This window comes from Kogia breviceps, chromosome 11 (assembly GCF_026419965.1).
Source record: "Kogia breviceps isolate mKogBre1 chromosome 11, mKogBre1 haplotype 1, whole genome shotgun sequence".
Classification (NCBI taxonomy): Eukaryota; Metazoa; Chordata; class Mammalia; order Artiodactyla; family Physeteridae; genus Kogia; species Kogia breviceps.
The window spans coordinates 67,999,210-68,023,295 of record NC_081320.1 but is presented as its reverse complement, the minus strand read 5'-3'; the positions used below and the strand labels follow the sequence as shown (position 1 = coordinate 68,023,295).

The window sequence follows — 24,086 nt, the reverse complement described above, 5'->3', positions numbered from 1 at the left end:
CTGTAAAGGTTTTAATCTCTCCGTTGAATCTGAGTGAGATCCTTGCTAGGTAGAGTATTCTTGGTTGTATGTTTTCCCCTTTCATCACTTTATATATGTCCTGCCACTCCCTTCTGGCTTTCAGAGTTTTTGCTGGAAGATCAGCTGTTAACCTTACGGGGATTCCCTTGTATGTTATTTGTTGTTTCTCCCTTGCTGCTTTTAATATTTTTTCTTTGTATTTAATTTTTGATAGTTTAATATGTGTCTTGGTGTGCTTCTCCTTGTATTTATCCTGTATGGGAGTCTCTGTACTTCCTGGACTTGACTATTTCCTTTCCCATATTAGGGAAGTTTTCAACTATAATCTCTTCAAATATTTTCTCAGACCCTTTCTTTTTCTCTTCTTCTGGGACCCCTATAATTTGAATGTTGGTGCATTTAAAGTTGTCCCAGAGGTCCCTGAAACTGTCCTCAGTTCTTTTCATTGTTTTTTCTTTATTCTGCTCTGTGATAGTTATTTCCACTATCCTGTCTTCCAGGTCACTTATCCGTTCTTCTGCCTCAGTCATTCTGCTATTGATTCCTTCTAGAGAATTTTTAATTTCATTTATTGTGTTGTTCATCATTGTTTGTTTGCTCTTTAGTTCTCTAGGTCCTTGTTAAACATTTCTTGATTTTCTCCATTCTATTTCCAAGACTTTGGACCATCTTTACTATCATTACTCTGACTTCTTTTTCAGGTAGACTGCCTATTTCCTCTTCATTTGTTAGGTCTGGTGGGTTTTTACCTTGCTCCTTCATCTGCTGTGTGTTTTTCTGTCTTTTCATTTTACTTATCTTACTGTGTTTGAGGTCTCCTTTTCACAGGCTGCAGGTTCGTAGTTCCTGTTGTTTTTGGTGTCTGCTCCCAGTGGGTAAGGTTGGTTCAGTGGGATGTGTAGGCTTCCTGGTGGAGGGGACTGGGGCCTGTGTTCTGGTGGATGAGGATCGTCTTTCTGGTGGGCAGGACCGTGTCCACTGGTGTGTTTTGGGGTGTCTGTGGCCTTATTATGATTTTAGGCAGCCTCTCTGCTAAAGGTTGGGGTTGTATTCCTGTCTTGCTAGTTGTTTGGCATAGGGTGTCCAACACTGTAGCTTGCTGGTCGTTGAGTGGTGCTGGGTCTTAGCATTGAGATGGAGATCTCTGGGAAAGTTTTCACCATTTGACATTACGTGGAGCCGGAAGGTCTCTGGTGGACCAATGTCCTGAAGTCGGCTCTCCCACCTCAGAGGCACAGGCCTGACACCTGGCCAGAGCACCAAGACCCTGTCAGCCACATGGCCAGGTACGTGGGGAGTTTCTTGCCTTTTGGGAAGTCTGAGGTCTCCTGCCAGCCTTCAGTAGGTGTTCTGTAGCAGTTGTTCCACATGTAGATGTATTTCTGATGTATTTATGGAGAGGAGGGTGATCTCCACGTCTTACTCCTCTGCCATCTTGAAGGTCTCCGGGCCCTTTTCTTTGATTTTTAAGTCAAAGAAACAGAGCTGTCTTCACATTTTCTCAGGGACCCATAGTTTACTTACTGGATCCCATTCACATCACCCACCTGAAACCACTTTCACCCTTCTAAAATTTTCTGCCCTTCCTGCTACTTTTTAAAAATATACAATATGTATGTATGTGTACATATATTTTTTTCTTGGTTATAAATTAATGCTTGTCCATTATAGAAAATTCACAAAATACAAGAAAATATGAAGAAAATTAAAATAAGTATCACCCAGAGATAACTACTGTTTACATTTGGTGTGTGTCCTTCTAGTCCTGATGCTTTCTTGAGCAGTCTTCTATCCTGCAGGCTCTTTTCTTATCTGACTATTCTTACTTTCTTAAAGTAACTGAGATTTGAGATCTGGAATAGAAACTCAACAGTGCCAGGGAAGAAATGAACTAAATGCATGCTATTTAGCCTGTAATAGGCTGTGAGTATTTCTGGAGGACAGCTTGGTTTTCCTCCTCTTGTTATAATGGCTTATGACATGTGATAACATGCTTCAATTGTCATTTCCTGATTCTCATTCTGAAGACATTTTATTTAACAAATAATGAACAGTTCAAAGTCTAAGCAATACTGACTAGGAAGCACTATAAATACTCTGGACTCTAAGGTGATAGAGTATCACAGTATCACACAGCGCTTCTCTGTAATGCCTTATAATAATCATATTAGGTGATCATTAATATCAAATCATACCAATCTAAATCATTTGAATTGTTAGATCTTACCTCAGGAATCCAGAGCCCACAAGCACCCCAGCAACGCAGAGCAGGGCCACCATGCTGTTGACCACATTTGGGTTTTGGACCACACCAAGTAGCACGAGAGTTAGAAATTCACCAATTAAGTGGAGGGCCAAGATAGCAGCAGAGAAATATCCAAATCTGGCAGCCTCAGGGTATAAGGCCAGAGTCCTAGAAAAACATAAGGTTTTTAGCTCCTCTCCAAGCATTATCATTTAAGAAAAATTCCACACTTGACTTCTGTGGATAAATCCATGGTGGTTAAGTGGGTGGGGAGAGTCTGCAGGACAGGCCAAACTCCCCTTTGAAAGGCCTTTTCGGAACAGGGCCAACATTTGAGGCCATTTAGTCCCTCAAATTGTTTCTGTTGGCCCCAAGTCAATGGAGCCACCTTTTCCTTTTTACAGCTCCTCAGCTCTCACAGAAGAATACTAGTACTCAGAGGATGGTCACAACCTACTGCAGTAAGTAGGGCTGAACTGTCCAGGCTTCTCCATAAGCAACCACATTCTGCCCAGCTGGCACTGCTCCCACCCTAGCTAGCCTACTACCCTAATGCTAAGGATTCACGCAACCTGCTTCTCAGCCCCTCCTTCCCTGAACCTCATCCTTGTCACATGGGGTTACTGCCAGTGTGAAAACCCTTCACTGCTTTCATCCTTCAACGGATTAGCCCTCCCCAGGCCTGTTCCATTCCATTCTTGTCCTTTATTCTACCAACCCCTTCCACTGATTTGACCTTCATGTTCTTGTAAACAAGCTACCCTATATCCGTGCCCCTTAACCTCTTACATTCCTTTCACCAGATAACATTTCCCTGGTGATAGCACATCCTCAACAACCCTTAGACATGGCTGCTCTTTCTTCCATTTGTAGAGTAAGTAAGAGGAGTTGGTATGTCTTACACTCACCCCTCCCTACCACTCTCCAAGGCCATCTGCCTTTCCTCCTATACAAATCAGGAAGTTGGCTTATACTATTAATTCTCTGCCTCAAGGCAGTCCTCTGTGACTTTTAAGACATTCTCTCACCTTTGATGATTTTGTAGCTTTTAGAACAGGGTCAGTTTTGCACTCCTGTCCACCATCATTATCCTCAAGGTTTTTAACCTTGATGATCCATCAACACCAGTGCCTCCTAATTAGGTAACCTGATCAATTCCAGTGGCTCCACCCACCTAATCTTGATCACTCACCATGTCTTGGATTTAAATGTTACTTGTTACTCAAAACTGTTCCACATCCAAGATTTCACATTCTGAAAATGCCCTTTCTGATCATGGCCTCCTCCTGTCTCCCATATCCCCAAAGCCCTCAATGCCTCAGATCCTCATCCCTTCTGCTATATTCCTTGCCTTAACCAATCCCCCACCTGGGGACCTTGCTCTCTCAATTAAGCTGTGCTAATTGGATCCACTCTGCCACTTTGCCTCAGCTGATTCCTGGACCCCTAATTCTTCCTCATTGCTTATTGGGTTCCAATGTCGTGTCCCATCATGGCTAATAAAAACTTCTACTTTAAACTATGCCCTCTTCCCAGGGAATTTCAAACCCTCTCCCCAGTGCTCAGCAGATAGATTGACCTCCCATTTTGTGAATTTCTATCTTTATCTTCCCTCCTTTGCATCTCCTCTCTTTCTCCCTGTCTCTATCTCTTACCCCATCTTCACCAAGCTTTGTCCTGTCTACTTGCATCCTTGGTACTATGTTAATCTGGTTTTCCTGTTTCTGCCTTGGTCTCATCTGGAAACTTGATCTGCGAATTACCCAATTTTTCTGTAGTTTCATCTAATCTCAGTCGAATGGTTTTCCCTAATGGTCTTACTTACCATTTTGTAAAATAACCACTCCTTGAGTCCGGTAACCTTTTAAGCAACTGCCCCCTCTTCATCCTCTCCTGTACCACCAAGCTTCTCAAACAGCAGCTGCTTCTCCCATCTCACTCCTTGTTCCCTTGTAAACCTGACTGGCACCCCCACTACTCTACTGAACCTCTTTTTTGGAAAAGCACCAGTGACCTCCTAATCCTATGCCTCACCTCCTTGAACCTCTGCAGTACTGAACGGGTTCACTACACCTTCGTGAAACTCCCTCCCCTCTTGCCTTCTCTGATGCTGCCCGATTCTGCTTCTCTTCCCACCACTCTAACCACCTCTCGGCCTCTGTCGCCGGATTGCCTCTCTCTTCCCACCCTCTGAATGTACCTCTTAAGATATCACCCTCAGACCGTTTCCTCCCTTTCTGACATTCTCGCCTACAGAATCCATTCCCAGGCCTCTCCTCTCACTCCTCTTGCCTTTTCTTTCTACACCAACCTATTGTGCAGACCTCAGATTGACATCTCCAGTTGGGTGTCCTGTAGCATGCCAGATGCAACATATTCAAAACCAAAGCCATTCTCTTTCCTCGCAAACTTGATAAGGATGCTGTCCCCTTCCCATTCTCCCAGGCTGAAAACTCAGGCATCATCCATGACCCTCTTTACCCCCCAGCATTACCCCAATCCATTCCATTTCTGAGTCCATTCGATTCTACTTTCCCAGCATCTCAACGTGAAACCCCCTTTCTGTTGCCACTGCTGCTCTCTTTACCAGAGCCTCTGCCTTTCCCAGACTGTTACCAAGCCTCCTCACTGGGCTGTCCAGCCTTTCTGCCCTAACACTCCAGTCTGAGGCCAAAGTGATGCCAGCCTCATCCACAAGAGTCCAACACAGATGGGTCACTCCCTGGGGGTCAAAATCCTCTACAATGGGGGCTTCCCTGGTGGCGCACTGGTTGAGAGTCCGCCTGCCGATGCAGGGGGCACAGGTTCGTGCCTGGGTCCGGGAGGATCCCACATGCCACAGAGCGGCTGGGCCCGTGAGCCATGGCCACTGAGCCTGCGCGTCCGGAGCCTGTGCTCCGCGACGGGAGAGGCCACAACAGTGAGAGGCCCGCGTACCGAAAAAAAAAAAAAAAAAAAAAATCCTCTACTATGTACCGGTATCTAATCCACTTCAGCCCCTTAGCCTGGCATTCAGCACCTCGCCTACCAGGCTCCAAGGCTGTCAGTCGTATTTTCCATCACTCCTTCCAATCCTCCTTTCCCAACAGCACAACTGAATTTTTTCTCTGGAAGGGTCTTGTGTGTTTTTGCTTCTGAACCTATGCGCCTTCTCTTTCTTCCCCTGAAATGCCCTTGCTCCTTTTCCACCTGTTCAAATGTTGTTCATCTCTCAAGTTCTCCTTTATAAAGCCTCCAAGAGTCCCTCTCCCCATCCAGCCAAATGGACCCTTGGTCTCCTTTGTAACTCACTGTGATAATGAATGTGAGATGGGGAAGAGACACTCCCCGTCGGTGCCTCAGCTTCCTCGTCTTCAAACAAGGATAATTAATAATGCCACCTTTATAGAACGGTGGCAGGGATTACATGAATTGATATATTTAAACCTTTTAGTGCCTGACATAAAAGCAAGTGCTCAATGTGTGTCAGCCATTATTGTTATTATATTCCTCAGCACAGTATTTGTGCTTCTTTATAATATTAATCTTACACTTCCTTGAATTGCAGTCATCTGGAGCTTTATGTCCACAATCCATCATCTGAAATACTTTAGGGCCAGATGTGTTTTGGAATGCGGCAATTTACAGATTTGGGAAAGGCTTCACACTGGGTAGACCATGTTTGCTGCAGTGGGGTCAGGGACTCCACCTGTAACATATCTACTAAACAGGAGTGTTGCTGTGGGAAAAGTACAAAGAACCTCATGTTGGTTCAGATCGGATTTTGCTACTGAGTGAGTTCAGGTCTGATGTGCTGCTAAGAGTCAGAAAACACTCCAGCTTTCAGGGCCGTCTCAGTTCAGAATTGCAAGCTCGAGGGCAGCCCCTTCAGTTTACTCCCCTTTAAATCCCCAGCTGCACCTGGCACTGTGCCTGGCACCTAGTAGGCATTCAACAAACTTTTCTGTCATCAAATCAAAGTATTTGCTACATTGCTAACAGCTGTGCTGCCACTAGAAATGATTCTGTGTTTTTGTCAAAGAGTCACGACAAGACTGAACCTAGTTTAAAATTGCTCTGTTTTCTTAAATCGTACAGAACTCTTTCTCATGGGCAGTTTTACAAATATTATATGGTGTTCAAAATCAGTGCTTTGCGAATTTTAAAGTGCATATAAATCACCTGGGGGATCTTGTAAAATGTGGAATCCAATTCAGCAGGGCTGGGCATGAGATTTTGCAGGTTAAACAAGCCCCAAGGTAACACTGACACTGTGCTTCCTTCGTGGGCCACATTGAGGAGCAAGGTTCTAAATTCACAAGGTTCTCAATTTCCAACCAACCTTGGCTTACTCAAAAGTGGTCAGTTTTAAAAAATCTGCTGCTGGATCATTTAGCCTAAACTAGACGGGCCTGTGGTTTACATCGCAGATCAGAGATTCAGCATGTTCCCGAGTATCAGAGGACAAGGAGGCTTCATCAGGGCCAGCAAGGAGGGCCATGTGGTCCCTGCCATCGGCCTTGGTTGCAAGAGTCCACCCTCTTGCTAACCAGAGCAAGCAGCTTTGCCTCTGTCTCTCCCCAGGGTGACACCAACATCTAAGAGTCTGCACAGTATGACCTTCTAACTCTTCATCTTGGAGCTCAAACTAACCAGGCCCTCACTTATCTTCTACTTGTATTTCACTTGATTCATAATAATTATTCACATCGCATATCATGGGTCTTTATACTCGTTATGGGTAGGAGCACCCGCACATGAATCCAGTGGCCCGAAGAAAGACAGTGTCTCCAGAACCGCCTGAAGTCCTCTCTTGGAACGACAAGCTGGGCACCTTTCACTACTGGAATCACAGACTGCTGGATGATTCCCCCCATGTTTTCTTAAGGGAAAGCCAGAGGGATTAGGGAAGATACATCTCCCTATGACAACAAATCAACAAATAACTCTACACATTTTCAGATTTGCATCTGTAAAGAGTTCTATGAAATAAAAAGCACTGTCTACAAACCATCAATCGAAACCCAGCATCAGGGGCGCTTCAGGGTTCTCCAAAGCCCTCTTCGCATAGTCACTCTTGGTTCCTCCACCCCCCTTAACCCCAGGCCAACTGCGATGCCCCAGGTCGGTCAAATGAAACCCCAGGCAGCGTTGCCGCTCCAGCTCACAGCAGCCTGGGAGCCACGCTGAGCTGGGCGGACAGGCTCACTGCCTCTGCACCTGCTTCCAGCTACTCCAGAGCCCTCCCCTCAGGCCGGGCCCCGCAGTGAATGGGGGACAGGCTATTCCCTGGTGCATGCAGTCTTGCTGGTCTGCTCTCAGGTCCCATGTGGCCCACAGTGGGGTTCCTCTCTTTGTCCTGAAGGACAGGACACTGTACTAGACATTGGTGGGCAAAGACAGACCCTCCAGGGCTTCCCTCGTGGCGCAGTGGTTAGGAGTCTGCCTGCCGATGCAGGGGACGCGGGTTCGTGCCCGGGTCCGGGAAGATCCCACATGCCGCGGAGCGTCTGGGCCCGTGAGCCATGGCCGCTGAGCCTGTGCGTCCGGAGCCTGTGCTCCGCAACGGGAGAGGCCATAGCAGTGAGAGGCCCGCATATCACAAAAAAATAAAAATAAAAAAGACCCTCCAGAGCAGAGAGCTGTTTACCCTGGGGCTCTCCCTCCACAGGTCCCACTGGCCATGTGGGACCCCACCATCTGGGAAGCATGGCCCGGGAAAACTGAAGGCCTCTGGACACCCTCTTCCTTACCAGTAGCACACGCTGCAGAATATCATGGTGGCAATGACGCTGAAGGGGAGCACGTGCAGCGCGTAGGCTAGCAGCATCTGCCACTTCTGGTACAGGCCATCCTTGCTCTCCTGGTCGCTGACGGCTCGCAACACAGGAACTGGGCATGGGAGGCAGGTTGCAGAACAGCCAGTCACCACACAGCTGGAGGAGGTGGGGTGCTAGTCCAGGCTGAACTTGCGATCTATCAGCACTGGATGGTGAGGACCAGCTGGGGCCCCCTAGTCATGGAGAAAAGGAACCTGACATCCATAGAACTATAAATACCCCCACCCCAGAAATCCACACTCTACCTGAATTACAATAAGATTACAAAAGCTGTCACAATTTATTTCCGTCTCTCTAAAGTGGGTGGGAGGGGTGTCACCAATTCAAGAACACACATGCAAAAGGGACACAAATGAGTGACGTGAGGCACTCTGTCCTCTTTTCATGCAGGGTGTTGGCACAGAACATCAGGCAACTAGGTATTGCTTCTGGACTCCCACTGAGTTTGAAAACCGGGTGTTGGCTGTCCTAAAATAGGCTCCAAAAAGAACGTTAACAGTGCAAAGTCGGCCAGGCATCTGGGCCCCCATGGGCTGTGCCTCCTAATGGATAAGAGAAGATACCAGGGCTGTTCTTCTAAAAACCCCGCCCAAACTCTGCCGCATCATCTCCTCGTAACTTCATGCTTCCCTGCATCCTCAGAGACCCTCAGGGAGATCCACTTGGTGACCTAATTCCCACTAAGGTGTTACTAATTCACGAGATACCTTGTCCCAGAGAGAAAACCTGGAGGGGGCCGGGTTGAGCTCAGAGAAATACCCCTATAACGGTGGAGTCTTGCAAGGTGTCGGCTGGAGAAAGGAGATATTCAGGGAGAGAGAAGCTCCCACGACCCCGGGGGCCCACCTCCTGGGCAGGGCACTCACACAAGTTCACAGCATTGAGCATGCCTGTGTACGGGATGGCACCCACTAACTGGTACAGGAGACCCACACGGTCCTGGATGGCACCCTTCAGCACGTCGTTCTGGACCCGTAGAAGGAAGAAAACGATGCACAAACCCATGATCAGATTCTGAGTGAGACGCATAGTCACTGCCAGCTTATTTCTCATTAAGTTTCTCGTCACTCTCCTGAAAGCCAAACAACCCCGTTTTAATTGCTTTTCTTTTATGGGTGGATGTCTACCTATCTAAAATGGGGTGAGGCTCTTACCTCAAGAGAACACACAGTTTAGAAAGGGCTCCAGGAGAATCTCTGGTTTTGAAAGGAATCACTGGTAATGTTTTCAGGTGTTTTGTTCTTTCAATATCCTCCAAGGTTTTGCAATACATTGCTGATTCTTTGTAGGCAGATTCAATCATCTGGACTCTCTTGTAGGTTTCTATCTGCCGTTCTTTGTTTTGGGTATCCACTGATGTCAGGTCCACTGAAATTTTTTCCCACAAAAAAAATGACCCATGGTTTTTTTTTTTTTGCGGTACGCGGGCCTCTCACTGTTGTGGCCTCTCCCATTGTGGGGCACAGGCTCCGGACGCGCAGGCTCAGCAGCCATGGCTCACGGGCCCAGCCGCTCCGCGGCATGTGGGACCTTCCCGGACCGGGGCACGAACCCTGCATCGGCAGGCGGATTCTCAACCACTGCGCCACCAGGGAAGTCCTGACCCATGTGTTTTTAAATGCACATATATACACAGTGACTAATAATATATGTTCCATCATTGATTTAGGAGTGCTAGCCATGATACCTCATCTCATCAAAATAATACCTGTTGTTAATGCCCACCTATAAAATCAGAATATTTTAAAGCTACCACAGCAGGGCCATGAGGATCCTGATAGGCCTGTCTGGGAGAATTCAGAAGTTCAGCTAATTTTTCTCTGACAAAGTAGAAGTGCACCATTTCCAGAGAGATCCCCGGGACTTCCCTGGTGGCACAGTGGTTATGAATCCGCATGCCAGTGCAGGGGGACACGGGTTCAAGGCCTACTCCAGGAAGATCCCACATGCCACAGAGCAACTAAGCCCATGCGCCACAACTACTGAGCCCGCGTGCCACAGCTACTGAAGCCCACGCGCCTAGAGCCCGTGCTCCGCAACAAGAAAAGCCACCGCAATGAGAAGCCCGCGCACCGCAACCAAGAGTAGCACCTGCTCGCCACAACTAGGGAAAGCCCGCACACAGCAACTAAGACCCAATGCAGCCTAAAATAAATATATATATTTTTTAAGTGAAGAGTAGTGGTAAAATGGTTTTTTTTTAAAAAAAGAGATTCCCCCACCTCATTCTGATAGGTCATCTATGGCAAGTTAATTGGCTCAGCCAAATTAATTTTTTGAAGAGTAAAAACACGAAAACTAAAGGAGAAATAAAACCCACTTGTGCTGGTGTCATCTAGGCAGAAATCTGAGATGATAAAGTTTAAAAAACATATATGATAGGGACTGTGAAAGAAAAACTTACTATAAAAATCAAAAGGGTTTGAATGTTCGGGACAAGGGTAACTGCAGCCACTGAAGAAATCAAGCATTTCCACCGGTGTCCCACAGAAAACCAGCTCTCCGCAGCTCAGAATGGCAATTTTATCAAAGAGCTGATTGAACGACAGACAGTGTTAGTGTGTAATCAGGTCACCACATCTTTATGGCAGATAAGTCTCAAGTAGTCAGTCCTTTGACTGTCTCAGCCATACATCAGTACTCTTACTGCGGCCATCGGAACCACTCAAGATGCCCCCCTCTTCCTCCCAGCCTGGGTTGCCACTGTGGGTCCTGCTGCCTCCCAGCCTGCACCCGGCATCATGTCTAGGATAGAGGACAGCTCATGGAACTGGTCAGAGGACCTAGGTTTGAGCCCCAGCCGTGCCCTGGAATGAGTGACCTTGGACAGAAAAAAATTTTTTTAATCTCAGATCCTCATCTATAAAAGGCAAATAATAGCTCCCTAAAAGGATCCTAGGAGATTAAGGTGAGATTTTGGGGAAGGAAATCTATATGATTTAGTGGAAAAACACAGACCTGAAAGCCAACTGGAATATGAATGCCAATTCCAGCTGTTTATTAACTGTGATATTGGCTCAATTTTGGATCCTTTCTAAGTCTCACTCTTCCCCTCTGTAAAGTGAAAATACTGGTACCCACCTCACAGGGTTGTTGTGTGGATTAAAAGAGCTAGTGTATAGAAGGTATTTGGTACATGATAGGTGCTAAAAGAACTGAGTTTCCATCCTTTGCCCTTCCCATCAGGATTGCTCTGGTTTAAGTACTAATCTCTACTCCGAGATCCCCAGCCTGGCACACATATAGCCACCCTGGATGAGTTGAGCTGGAACAACAGACGTCCCCCTCACCTGGAAGAGCTCGGAGCGGGGCTGGTGGATGGTGAGGATCACGATGCGGTCCCTGCGAGCCAGCTCTGCTATGAGGACAACGATCTGATTTGCAGTCATGCAGTCCAGGCCTGTGGTTGGCTCATCAAAAAGCATGACCTCTGCGGCAAAGAAAGATCAGACATCTGAGTCACTGCCGAGCCTGGGCTCTGTGCTCTAGCCTCAGAAATTTGAACAGTTCCTTACTGAGCTGTCTTATCCCATCCAAACAGTGTGCAGTGAGTAGTACTTTAGCCTGAGCCCAGGAGAAAGCACCTGACCTGGAAGGGCCCAACTCCCAGCTCCAGAGCACATCCCATCCTTAATCCTTGAAGGGACAAGGCAGCAACCACATCAGGCCTCTCATGTGGCACTATAGACTGTGTGGGCTCCATCCAGGGGACCCTAACAGGGAACAAGGGCTGGCAGGCTGGCACCCAGGTGTTTCTAAAAGGCTGAGAGGAGGCTGGTTAAAAAGGCAAAATCTCACAACATGGATAGACCTAGAGATTATCATAGTAAGAGAAGACCAACAGAGAAAGACAAATATGATATCACTTATATGTGGAATCTAAAATATGACACAAACGAACTTATCTACGAAACAGACTCACAGACATAGAGAACAGACTTGTGGTTGTCAAGGGGAAGGGGGAGTAGGGGAGGGTGGATCAGGAATTTGGGGTTAGCAGACGCAAACTATTATACATAGGATGGATAAACAACAAGGTCCTACTGTATAGCACAGGGAACTATATTCAGTATCCTGTGATAAACCATAACAGAAAAGAATATGAAAAACAATGTGTATATATATATATGTATGTATGTGTGTGTGTGTATGTATAACGAAATCACTTTGCTGTACAGCAGAAATTAACACAACACTGTAAATCAACTAGACTTGAATAAATTTTTTAAAAAGACATAATCTCACTTCATGTCTAGCACTTTCCAACACCAACTGCATCTTTGCACTGCAGAAAACTCTGACCTGTGAAACAAAGTCCGAGATGGGACAGGCATTTGGATTCTTTGGAGGGTTTAACTGTAGCTTATTTCTACCCAAAAAGTACAGGGGCTCTTAAGAACATCCCTCTTATTTGTTCTGAATGTGGGCAGTCTTGCCCACAGTCTTGGTCTACCCAATGTGAAGAAAGTATCCAAATGTATCATGCCCTCTTCCAAGTGTATATAAGTGGCAGGGTTTCCCCAGAGAGTGGGGAGAATGAAGCCAGGCAGGAGAGGCAGGTGACTGGCTACCCCAACTTGATAGCCCCTCCTTCCAATATATAAACTTTCTCATGTATCACTTAAAGTCCTATTTGAATTCCTGCCGTTTCATAAATACTTCTAGTCACTGCAAAACTCACTGGCTTTCCAGAGTAGACACGGTGGTGCTGCTCTAGTAAGAAGTAAGGAGGGACAGGGCATTCATGCAAGACCCTAACTGAACATTAACACAGACGCAGTGCTTCCAAGTCCAACAGCTCTTTTGTACTTGGATGATGGAATCACATCAGGAACTACTTAGATTTCCAAAGAAACCGGGTCCCCAGTTTGAGAAACCTCAGTGACTTCAGTTCCCAACCAACCAACCCCTTTCCAAATGGAGACTGTGAAGAAAGGGCTGAAAATGTCTGCAGACACATGGAAGATAAGAGAGGCAGCAGCCAGTAGCAGTTCTGGGTCTCACTTACTGGGATCCTGGAGGAGCTGGGCTGCGATGGAGACCCGGCGCCTCTCACCATGGGAAATTCCCCCAAAGTTGTAGTTGCCAATCAGTCGATCTGCCACGTGGCTCAGACTCAGCTCTGCCATGACTGCCTCCACCTGTAAGAGACACAATGTCCAGGAAGGCTGGTCACTGCTGGGCTGTGTCCCAATTCATGGGCTGAGGATGGCAGGGGAGAGGCAACGCACTTCCCTTGAGTGCCTGGGCCACTTCCAGACTCACCACATCCTCGGGAAAGCACACCTACTGCAAGAGAATCCAATTTGGTTTAAATCACAATATATGTATCAGATTAAAATAAATAATATTGACATGAATTTTTTTTCATTAGTCCTTATAGCAACAAAAAGCTGTTTCAACTTGCTTCAGGGAAAGTCAGCAGGAACAATGCAGACTTTGTTGGACTCCTGTTTTCAGATGCTACAGTCAGTCCAGCCCACAGAGAAAACCTCCCCCCCTAAGGCATAGTTACAATATAGCTTATTTTTTTGGTCTTTGGCTTTTGAAACTTTATTATAATAAATGTTTTACATGTAAAAAAAAATCAATTTGGTTTGAACTAAAGCTGGCTTCCCCTATGTAACCCAAATAAGTCCTGGAGTCCCATGTGGCCCAATCTCACTGTGGTTTTGCATCAGATATAATCCATCTATCAAAAGTAATTAAACATAAAGCCAATCTTTGTTGGAATCTCTTTAAGGACTTTAAAAGGAACCCAGTTTGTAGCTTACAGCCACACTTTTAAAACTTTCCTTTCCCCTAATTCTCTTCACTCTGCTTATCTTATACCTGCAGCTCCCTGAAATCCTCTGCTTACTCCTCAACTCCCCAAATCAATAATCACTAAAAAAAATTCTTTACTGACTCTCTAATCAAGAAGGTTGGCCTTTTCCCTCCCTCTCCCTCTTTCCTTCCTTAGCTTATCTCCTCACAGAGGCCCTTTCAAAAATCTCTATTTCTGGCCCTCCCCTGACTGCGTACCCCTATCTGCATTAGGCCCTGGGGAAAGCAGAGAGAAAGAGACTGGGAATACTTATATATATGGTAATGAGTTTTGTTCCCAAACATCTCTAATGAGATTGTGTTTCTTTTATAATGAATAAAGAGGACTTCCCTGGTGGTGCAGTGGTTAAGAATCTGCCTGCCAATGCAGGGGACACGGGTTCGAGCCCTGGCCCGGGAAGATCCCACATGCCACAGAGCAACTAAGCCTGTGCACTACAACTGCTGAGCCTGCGAGCCACAACTGCTGAGCCTGCGAGCCACAACTACTGAAGCCCGCAGGCCTAGAGCCCGTGCTCCACAAGGGGAGCCACCACAGTGAGAAGCCCACGCCCCGCAACAAAGAGTAGCCCCCGCTCGCCACAACTAGAGAAAGCCCACGTGCAGCAACGAAGACCCAACGCGGCCAAAAGTAAATAAATAAATAATTTTTTAAAAATACCCTATGAAAAAATAACAACAACAGCAAACTAAATTGGAGTAAAGGAGGGGATGATTTATGGAACAAAGTTCCAGAGGAGACAGGGAGTGGGATCAATAGATGAAGCTTTGACCAAGAGAAAGGGATACATCTGAAATAGATACAAAGGAATAAGGAGGTTGTTAGAAATGCATAAGTAAACCAGTATGATTGTCTCTTCTTGCCATCAGAGTGGAAGGATTCTGGAATTGAGCTTCACTTGACATGGCAAGGTTTATGTGTTCACCAGCCAGGGCAGATTCCTGAGTGTCCCTTTCATCTGCTCTGCAACAGCAAGAAAGGAGTAGAGCTTGCCCCTCCTGGCTCAGAAGCAATGGACAGAGGAGACATTTACTTCATGTGTTTCAGATGTCTCTGGCTAGAAGCCTCTCCCATGTTTTGCAAACACTGCTGGGAATAGAATTCACAGAGTCTTGGAAGGGACCACTTGGATCATCAGTCCTCTCCATGCTCTGTGATTTCACATAAACGGATTCATTCCTCACATCAGCTCCAGGAGAGATGCATTATGACTCTATCGATTATAGAAAAGAAAACAGATCCTCAGACAGGTTCATAGATTGCCCAAGGTCACACCATGGCAGAGCTGGGGCTGAGAGTAAACTGTGTGGGTTCTCAAGTGGTCCAAGAAGCACAAGGGCGGACAAAGCCTGCCACATCAGTCATGGCTTTATGTTCAGGTTTGCAGAGGACAAAAGCAGATCTGCTGCACTCTCTGCTCTGTTATCACAGGCACTTCCTTCTCCCTGAACTACTTTGTCAGGACTTTACATCCTGTGGACTGGATTTGCTCAGAAAGTACTCTCAAGCAGGGAGAACTTTATGACAGGAAACTTTGCAGGACACTTAGGGGCTGCCAGGGCCAGGGAGAGGGACCATTCACAGGGGGCAAATTTGCCATCAACCAACTTCAGGTACCTTGAATTTTTCTGAATATTTATGCAAACATGTGCATTTTCAGGGGAAAAGGTTCGGTGGCTTTCTCAGATTCTCTCCCTGGGGTATGTGATGTAAAAGGATCACTGTCTCAAAAGAATCTGCTTATGACTTCATTTCTCCAACTCAAATACCAATGAGATCCTCTCCTACCCATTTTAGACACAAAAATACTAAAGCAGGCAGACAGGAAGCCTACATAGGGGCTCACCTGTCACTCGCTGTCAGGGCAGCTAAGTCACGTGAACACGCCTGTGCCTCCCCGAGGGCCAAATTCCGACCTCTGTCTTCTCAGACCACAGTGAGGCCCAGGGAGGCATGATGGAGCCAGAGGACCTGGGTCCATGGCCCCCCCTCTGCCAGTCCCAGGTGTTGGATCTTAATACCCTTGGGGGTCAGTTTCTTGATCTGAAAGTTGGAGATAACACCTCCCTCATAGAGCTGATGCCAGAATGAAATGAGATGTGTGTGAACAAAGCCTGATGGATGCCAGCCACATATGAGAGCCCAGAGAATAAGCTGGTAGAACAGCAAGAACCTCGCAATGCCTTCTGAGCCCTCTAAGGTAACCTCCAGGTAGGAACAGGGCTAGTCCTCACTCTGTGGGGCTAATGGTCTTTCTTGAAGGTTCCTCTGGAATGAAAGCTATGCTCCAACACATCCAGGACTCTGAAACAGAAGAATGCCCTTTCCTGACTTGGCATGGCAACAAACAAGCCTGCTGGTACTCTGGACACAGTTCAGACCTAGCTGCACTCGCCAAGCCCTGTCTGAGAGTCCAGCACCAGGGACAAGAGAAGTAACTCCCTGGTGACAGGCTCAGAGGTGTCTGATAAAAATGAAGTAACCTACTGCCCCTTCAGCTGTGATGGAGGATTCCCTTGGCACCTCAATGGCATTAAAGAAAGGCTAGCTTTGGAGCCTGAAGCGCAGATGTAATCTGTGTGCCCAGGAGGAACCTTCACTGAGGCCTCAGAGTGGTGAAGCCTCTGAGGCAGATGTCACCAGTGATCTCTGGCACCTCGGAGAGCCAGTCTCCCAGAGAACTGTGCCTGCTTTGCAGATCGCACGTTGACCTGTCCTTGGTTGTATGTTTCCAGCCCAGACAGAAACGAGGCAATGTTTCCAGGTAAGGTCCCTGTGAGTTTACTTGCAGCCTCTTCCAAATCAGGTCCACTTAAAGAAACAGATTGGAACTTAGAGTTGACAATTCAATAGTTCCTCCTTCACCAACTGAATCCAGTTTGGATGAGGCACATGAAAGACACCTCAAAGAAAGTTGAGAAAAATCTCAACAGGGCTGCAGGGCAACGCACAGTGAGGAAAATAGCCATATCCGTTCAAACACAGAGCTTTCAGGACAGTGCCACCCCACAGAAATATCACGCAAGCCACATTTAGAATTTAAATATTTTAGTGGCCACATTTTAGAGAGTGGAAAGAAACAGATGAAATGAATTTTAGTGGTATAATTTCTTTAACCCAATACAACCAAAATACTTCCATTTTGACCAATAATCAATATCTTAAAAATTGTTAATGAGATATTTCATATTCTGTGGTTCCAGACTAAGTTCCTGAAATCTGGTGTGTATTTTACACTCACAGCACATCTCAAGTAGGTCTAGTCAGTTTCAAGTGCCCCAAAGCCACCTGTGACTAGCGGCTGCCAGTGCAGCCCTAGACTCTTAAAGGGTGAAGAGCGAAGGGGAGGAAGGGGCAAGCGGAGGGACGAGGGGGTTGCAAAGCCACAGCGGGGTGATGCCTTGGGTGGCCCCGGGGCGGTACCCACCTTCTTCTGGAAGAAGCCCTGGGAGCCGCCGCGGATGGCCAGCAGCGCCGTGTAGCACAGCGTCTCGCGGACTGTGAGGCTGCTCAGCAGAGTGTCGCTCTGCAGGGGAGGGATGTGTCAGCAGCCCCCCGCTGGCTGCGGGGCCAGCGGGCAGCCGGGCAGGGGCCGGGGACGCGCGCACCTGCAGGACGTAGGAGAAGCAGTCCTGGAACTGCTCCCTGCGCAGCGCCCGGCCGTTCACGAACACGTCCCCGAGCAGGGTCCCCGTGCGCCGCAGCCGCCCGGACATGGCGTCCAGCAGGGTGGTTTTCCCCGAGCCTGGAAGGCGACAAGAGAAGGTCCTGGAGGAGGCCCTGCACGAGGCGTCGCGGGAACTTCCCGAGACCCTCGGTGAACCCGCGGTCCAGCCCTGACTTGTTCTCTCTTTGGCCTCATGGGACAAGCTCATGGAATGAGTCCTTCCAGCTTGTCTCCTCAATGAGAGGGGACAAGCTGTTTCTCTCCTCCACGTCAGGCCTGGAGGAGCTTTGTCCGCCTGTTTGTTTGTTTTTAAAGCTGCTTGAGGCTGAAAAAGAAAATACAGGATCAGAATAAAAGGAAAACCAGGGTTCTTGGAAACGTTTGGATCCTAGGACATCTGAATTTGTTTTTGTGACCCCCTGGGATCCTCTGATGGTTCCTGAATGTAGGCGACACTGCCCAGAGCCTCGTTGATTTAATCAAGTGTGGTCTGAGGACAAGCAGCCTCATCACCACCTCAGAGCTTTTGTTAGAAATGCAGAATCTCGGGCTTCCCTGGTGGCGCAGTGGTTGAGAATCCTCCTGCTGATGCAGGGGACGCGGGTTCGTGCCCTGGTCCGGGAGGATCCCATGTGCTGCAGAGCGGCTGGGCCCGTGAGCCATGGCCACTGATCCTGTGCGTCCGGAGCCTGTGCCCCACAATGGGAGAGGCCACAACAGTGAGACACCCGCGTACCGCAAAAAAAAAAAACCAGAAATGCAGAATCTCAGGCCCCAACTCCTAACTCAGATTCTGCTTTTTACAAGATCCCTGGGTAGTTCTAATGCATATTAGAGTTTGAGAAGCACTAGCTTAGTGAGTCCTTTGGTTAAAACCAAGTTGGCCTCAGCCTACACTGACAGCCTTGGGCATAACCCAGCTGGTTGTCGCTAAGACCTTGCCCACAGAGGAGATGGGATGAACTAAGTGCCCTGTGCTGAGGTGACAGGAGGGTGAGGTTTCTCCTGGTTTGCTTTTTCTAGGGTTAGAGTGATCCTTTAGGGTAGGACACCAGCTGGCCCTTCCCATACACAAGCTAACATAGGCCCAGAGAGTTAATGGAGACAGGAACAGGAGTCACCAGGCCTTTCCTGACCAAAGCTTTTAAGTAGTTAGAATGAGTAACAGGGAGAATAGGCAGGAGATCCTGGGCTGTCTGAGAAGGTGGCAATAGAATTCTACTGAGGATGTGATGACTTGTGCAAAACCAAAGGGAAGATCTTTTGTTCAAATATTTTAAAGAAACTGCTGGTTGCTCTGAGGGGTGCAAAGATGAATAAGCCAAGCTCCTGGAGCAGTGGTTTTCTTATCTAACCCATGACTGACAAAGCTCAGAATCAGGGCTTCCCTGGTGGCGCAGTGGTTGAGAGTCCGCCTGCCGATGCAGGGGACACGGGTTCGTGCCCCAGTCAGGGAAGATCCCACATGCCGCAGAGCGGCTGGGCCCGTGAGCCATGGCCGCTGAGCCTGCGCGTCTGGAGCCTGTGTTCTGCAACGGGAGAGGCCACAACAGTGAGAGATCTGCATATCGCAAAAAAAAAAAAAAAAAAAAATGCTCAGAATCAGCCCCTGTATGTTCAGGTAGAGGTCAGCATGGGGAAGGGAGCAGAGTTTTTGTAAAGAAATAAAATGTGACTTCACTGGGGTTGTCTTCCAAAATGTGCTCTGAGTATCTCAGTCACGATCTTAAGCCTTGTCTGTGGTTCTTCTAACTAGTAGCCTCCCTAGCCTTCCATTTCTGGGATCCAGTCTCAACTCTGACAGCTCTTCCAAAGAGCCTGTAACCTGGATTCCAGTTCCACCACTATCTCAAAACTAGCCTCCTTCTTTGTTGCCAAATCCAATAGATGCTTCTCTGTATGTTGTTTGACTTCTCGGCAGCAGTTGATACTGTTGCTTGCCCTTCTCTGTAAACCTCTCTCCCTTGGCCTTGATGCCACCTCATCCTCTTGGTTTAATCCTGCTGGTCTGGCTGCTCCTTCTCAGCCTCTTGTGGGTGACCCTCAGGGTTCCTCTCATGTCACACATCCTCACTGAGCAACAGTGAGCACCAACTTGCTAGACAGCATGTGAGGGAGCCACTTTAGAAGTAGCTTCTCCAGCCCCATTCAAGCCTTCAGATGACTGCAGCCCCAGCTGACATCTGACTACCACCTCATGAGGGACCCCAGACAGAAGCATCCAACCAAGGCACTTCCAAATTTCTGACTTGTAGAAACACTGAGAGATAATTAATGATTTTTATTAAGTCACTTAGTTTGGGGATCCTTTTTTAAACATAGAAAAAGGTAACTAATATTATCCTTTTTTGAACATGTGTCAAATACCTAACTCATTAATGAGGGTGCCAGCAGGATGACAAAAAAGGATTCATATCCTCATTCAAAAAAGGATATAAGGGACTTCCCTAGTGGCACAGTGGTTAAGAATCCACCTGCCAATGCAGGGGACATGGGTTCAATCCCTGATCTGGGAAGATCCCACATGCCGCAGAGCAACTAAGCCCGTGTGCCACAACTACTGAGCCCACACACTGCAACTACTGAAGCCTGTATGCTCTAGGGCCCACATGCCGCAACTACTGAGCCTGCATGCCTAGAGCCCGTGCTCCACAACGAGAAGCCACTGCAATGAGTAGCCCCCTCACCGCAGCAAAGAGTAACCCCCGCTTGCCGCAAGTAGAGAAAGCTCGTGTGCAGCAACGAAGACCCAATGCAGACAGGAAAAAAAAATAATAAGGATATAAGAAACTAGTATGTACAAGCAGTGGAGAAAAGAAGATTGGAATAAGTGGCAAAGTTAGATGCAATAATGGTTAATGCCCTAGGATGTGACACCAAAGGGATAGGTAACAAAAGAAAAAGTAGAGAAACTGGACTTCATGAAAATTTTAAACTTATGTTTTTCAACCAAAGACACTATCCACAGTGCAAAAAAGGCAGCCCACAGAATGAGAGGAAAATATTTGCAAACCTTATATCTGATAAAGGATTAATATCCAGAATATATAGTGAGAACTTCTAAAACTCAACAATGACAACAATAACAACAGGAAACAAACAATCCGGTTCAAGATTGGGTAAAGGACTTGAATAGACATTTCTCCAAAGAAGATGCACAGATGGCCAATGAGCACATGAAAAAATGTTCAACATTACTAATCAGTAGGGAAATATAAATCAAAACTACAATGAGATACTACCTCATACACAACAGCTACAATAAAAATAAACAGAAAATAACAAGTGTTGGTTAGGATGCAGAAAAACTGGAACCTTTGTGCACTATTGCTGGGAATATAAAATAGTATAGCCACTGTGGAAAAGAGTATAGAGGTTCTAAAAAAATTAAAAATAGAATTACCATATGATCCAGCGATTCCACTTCTGGATATATACTTCAAAGAACTGAAAACAAGGTCTTGAAGATATTTGTACACCCTTGCTCATAGCAGCATTATTCACAATAACTAAAATGTGGAAGCAATCAAAGTGTCCATTAATGGATGAATGGATAAGCAAACTATGTCTCTACATACAATGGAATATTACTCAGCCTTTAAAATGAAGGAAATTTTGCAAGACGCTACAACATAGGTGAACAATGAAGATATTATAAGTGAAATAAGCCAGTTAAAAAAGATAAATACTGTATGATTCCATGTATATGAGGTACTTTGAGTAGTCAAAATCATAAAAGCACGAAGTGTAATGGTGGTTGCCAGGGGCTGAGAAAATGACAGAAGGGGAGTTATTATTTAATAAGAATAGTTTCGGGACTTCCCTGGTGGCGCAGTGGTTAAGAATCTGCTTACCAGTGCAGGGGACATGGGTTGGATCCCTGGCCCGGGAAGATACCACATGCCGCAGAGCAACTAAGCCCGTGCGCCACAACTACTGAGCCTGCGCTCTAGAGCCCGCAAGCCACAACTACTGAGCCCATACACCACAACTACTGAAGCCCATGCACTCTAGGGCCCGCATGCTGCAACTACTGAAGCCCACGTGCCTAGAGCCTGTGCTCCACAAGAGAAACCACTGCAATGAGAAGCCTGCGTGCCACAACAAAGAGTAGCCCCCACTCGCCACAACTAGAGAAAGCCCACGCACAACAACAAAGATCCAATGCAGCCCCCAAAAAAGAAGAATAGTTTTAGTTTTACAAGATGAAAGGTTGTGGGGATAGATGGTGGTGATGGTTGCACAACTGTGTGAATGTATTTAATACCACTGAACTGTACACTTTAAAATGGTTAAGAAGGTACACAAAAATATACTCAAAATGGCTTAAAGCCTTACATACAAGACACCATAAACTCCTAGAAGAAAACACAGGTAAAACGTTCTCTGACATAAATTGCAGCAATGTTTTCTCAGGTCAGTCTCCCAAGGCAAAAGAAGTAAAAGCAAAAGTAAACAAATGGAACCTAATCAAACTTATAAGCTTTTGCACAGTAAAGGAAGCCATCAACAAAACAAAAAGACAACCTACAGACTGGGAGAGAATATTTGCAAACAATGCAACCAATTGCATTAATTTCCACATTAATTTCCAATATATACAAACAGCTCATACAGCTCAATATCAAAAAAACAAACAACAATCAAAAAATGGGCAGAAGACCTAAATAGACATTTCTCTAAAGAAGACGTACAGACGGCCAACAGGCACGTGAAAAGATGCTCAACACGGCTAATTTTTAGAGAAATGCAAATCAGAACTACAATGAGGTATCGCCTCACGCCAGTCAGAATGGCCGTCATTAAAAAGCCTACAAATAACAAATGCTGCAGAGGGTGTGGAGAAAGGAAACCCTCTGACACTGTTGGTGGGAATGTAAATTGGTGCAACCACTATGGAAAACAGTATGGAGGTTCCTTAAAAAGCTAAAAATAGACAACCTAAGTGTCCATCAACATATGAATGGATAAAGATGTTTCATATATATATATTAAAATATAAATATATAAATATAAAAATACACACACACACACACACACACACACAACATAATGGAATATTACTCAGCCATAAAAAAGAGTGAAATAATGCCATTTGCAGCAACATGGACAGACCTAGAGATTATCATACTAAGTGAAGTAGGACAGAGAAAGACAAAAATCATATGATATCACATATGTGGAATCTAAAAGAAGACACAAATGAACTTATTTACAAAATAGAAACAGACTCACAGACATAGAAACAAACTTATGGTTACCAAAGGGGAAAGGGGGCAGGGGGAGGGATAAATTAGGAGCTTGGGATTAACAGATATACACCACTACATATAAAATAAACAAAAAGGGGACTTCCCGGGCGGTCCAGTGGTTAAGACTCCACACTTCCACTGCAGGGGGTACAGAGTCGAACCCTGATCGGCTAACTAAGACCCCACATGCCTCATGGCGTGGCCAAAAAAAATAATAAAGTGGATAAAATAAACAACAAGGACCTACTGTATAGCACAGGGAACTATATTCAATATCTTATAATAACTTATAATGAAAAAGAATCTGAAAAAGAACATATATATAACTGAATCACTTTGCTGTACACTTGAAACTAACACGTTACAAATAAACTTATACTTCAATAAAAAATAAAAATAAATTAAATGGTTAAGATGGCAAATTTTACATATGTATATTTTACCACAATTTTAAAAAAAAAGAAGAAAAGGGTTAATGCCCTACAGGGCCATAAAACTGTGTCCTTTGGGTTTATCCTGTCTAAATGGACAGAAATCACCTGTAACTAAATAGGCTTCTGCAAGGGAGCATGCAGCCTAGAGTCTAGGTCCTAAATGATCAAAAATAATGAGTCAAATAAAATTACCTTCCCCTGGAGTGTTGGTTGACTAGGCAGGCTTGCATTATGCAGACCATTCTCTAATGAGACTTTGAACACCTAAGTCATCTTTTGCCTCACTAGTAAAGATTTGATAAACAATACTGCTTTAGATGAGACACCAATGAAATCCTGTTATTTTCTGAAAAACTAAGAGTAATTCATAGAATTAATTCATTTGCTTAATCATTTATTCAGCAAATACTTATTAAGCACCTATGATGTGGCCAGCCGTCTCCTAACTGTTGAGGATACAGCAGGAAAAAAAAAAAAAAAGACCAAGCTCCCACCCTCAGGGAACTTGCAGTCTACCTTGAATTCATGTTCAGTATAAAAGGATGGACAGTCATGAAACCATGATAAGGTATCATCAGACACCAGCCCATGAGCCCCTAGAACAGGGGGCTCCACCCACTGTTCTGCTGAGATGTGCATGAAGATTTAGATTGGCCTGCGGGACACACTTCCGAGAAGTGGGTTCAATTCCTTGTTGTGCTGCATGCCATCCTTTTTTATCTTACACAAGGAAGGAAACAAGTGACACATTATTAAAGGAATAACTCAGCTTTTCTCTTTAAAGAAGTATAATTATCAAAAGGAAAATTAGGATGACCCTG

At 45.9% G+C, this 24,086-nt stretch overlaps 1 protein-coding gene across 5 annotated transcripts in view; it reads right to left on the bottom strand.

Moving 5' to 3' along the window:
• The window catches only part of ABCG5 (ATP binding cassette subfamily G member 5), a 64,422-nt gene that overhangs the window by 26,443 nt on the left and 13,893 nt on the right, over positions 1-24,086 (bottom strand). For all 5 annotated transcript variants that reach the window (XM_067007663.1, XM_067007666.1, XM_067007664.1 and 2 more), the window contains 9 exons: positions 17,521-17,657; positions 17,340-17,438; positions 13,094-13,226; positions 11,376-11,515; positions 10,490-10,619; positions 9,240-9,453; positions 8,952-9,157; positions 7,999-8,137; positions 2,249-2,434 (listed from right to left, as the gene is read on the bottom strand). In XM_067007663.1, the coding sequence (XP_066863764.1) occupies positions 2,249-2,434; positions 7,999-8,137; positions 8,952-9,157; positions 9,240-9,453; positions 10,490-10,619; positions 11,376-11,515; positions 13,094-13,226; positions 17,340-17,438; positions 17,521-17,657 (1,384 nt within the window). The remainder of the gene's footprint in view (positions 1-2,248; positions 2,435-7,998; positions 8,138-8,951; positions 9,158-9,239; positions 9,454-10,489; positions 10,620-11,375; positions 11,516-13,093; positions 13,227-17,339; positions 17,439-17,520; positions 17,658-24,086) is intronic.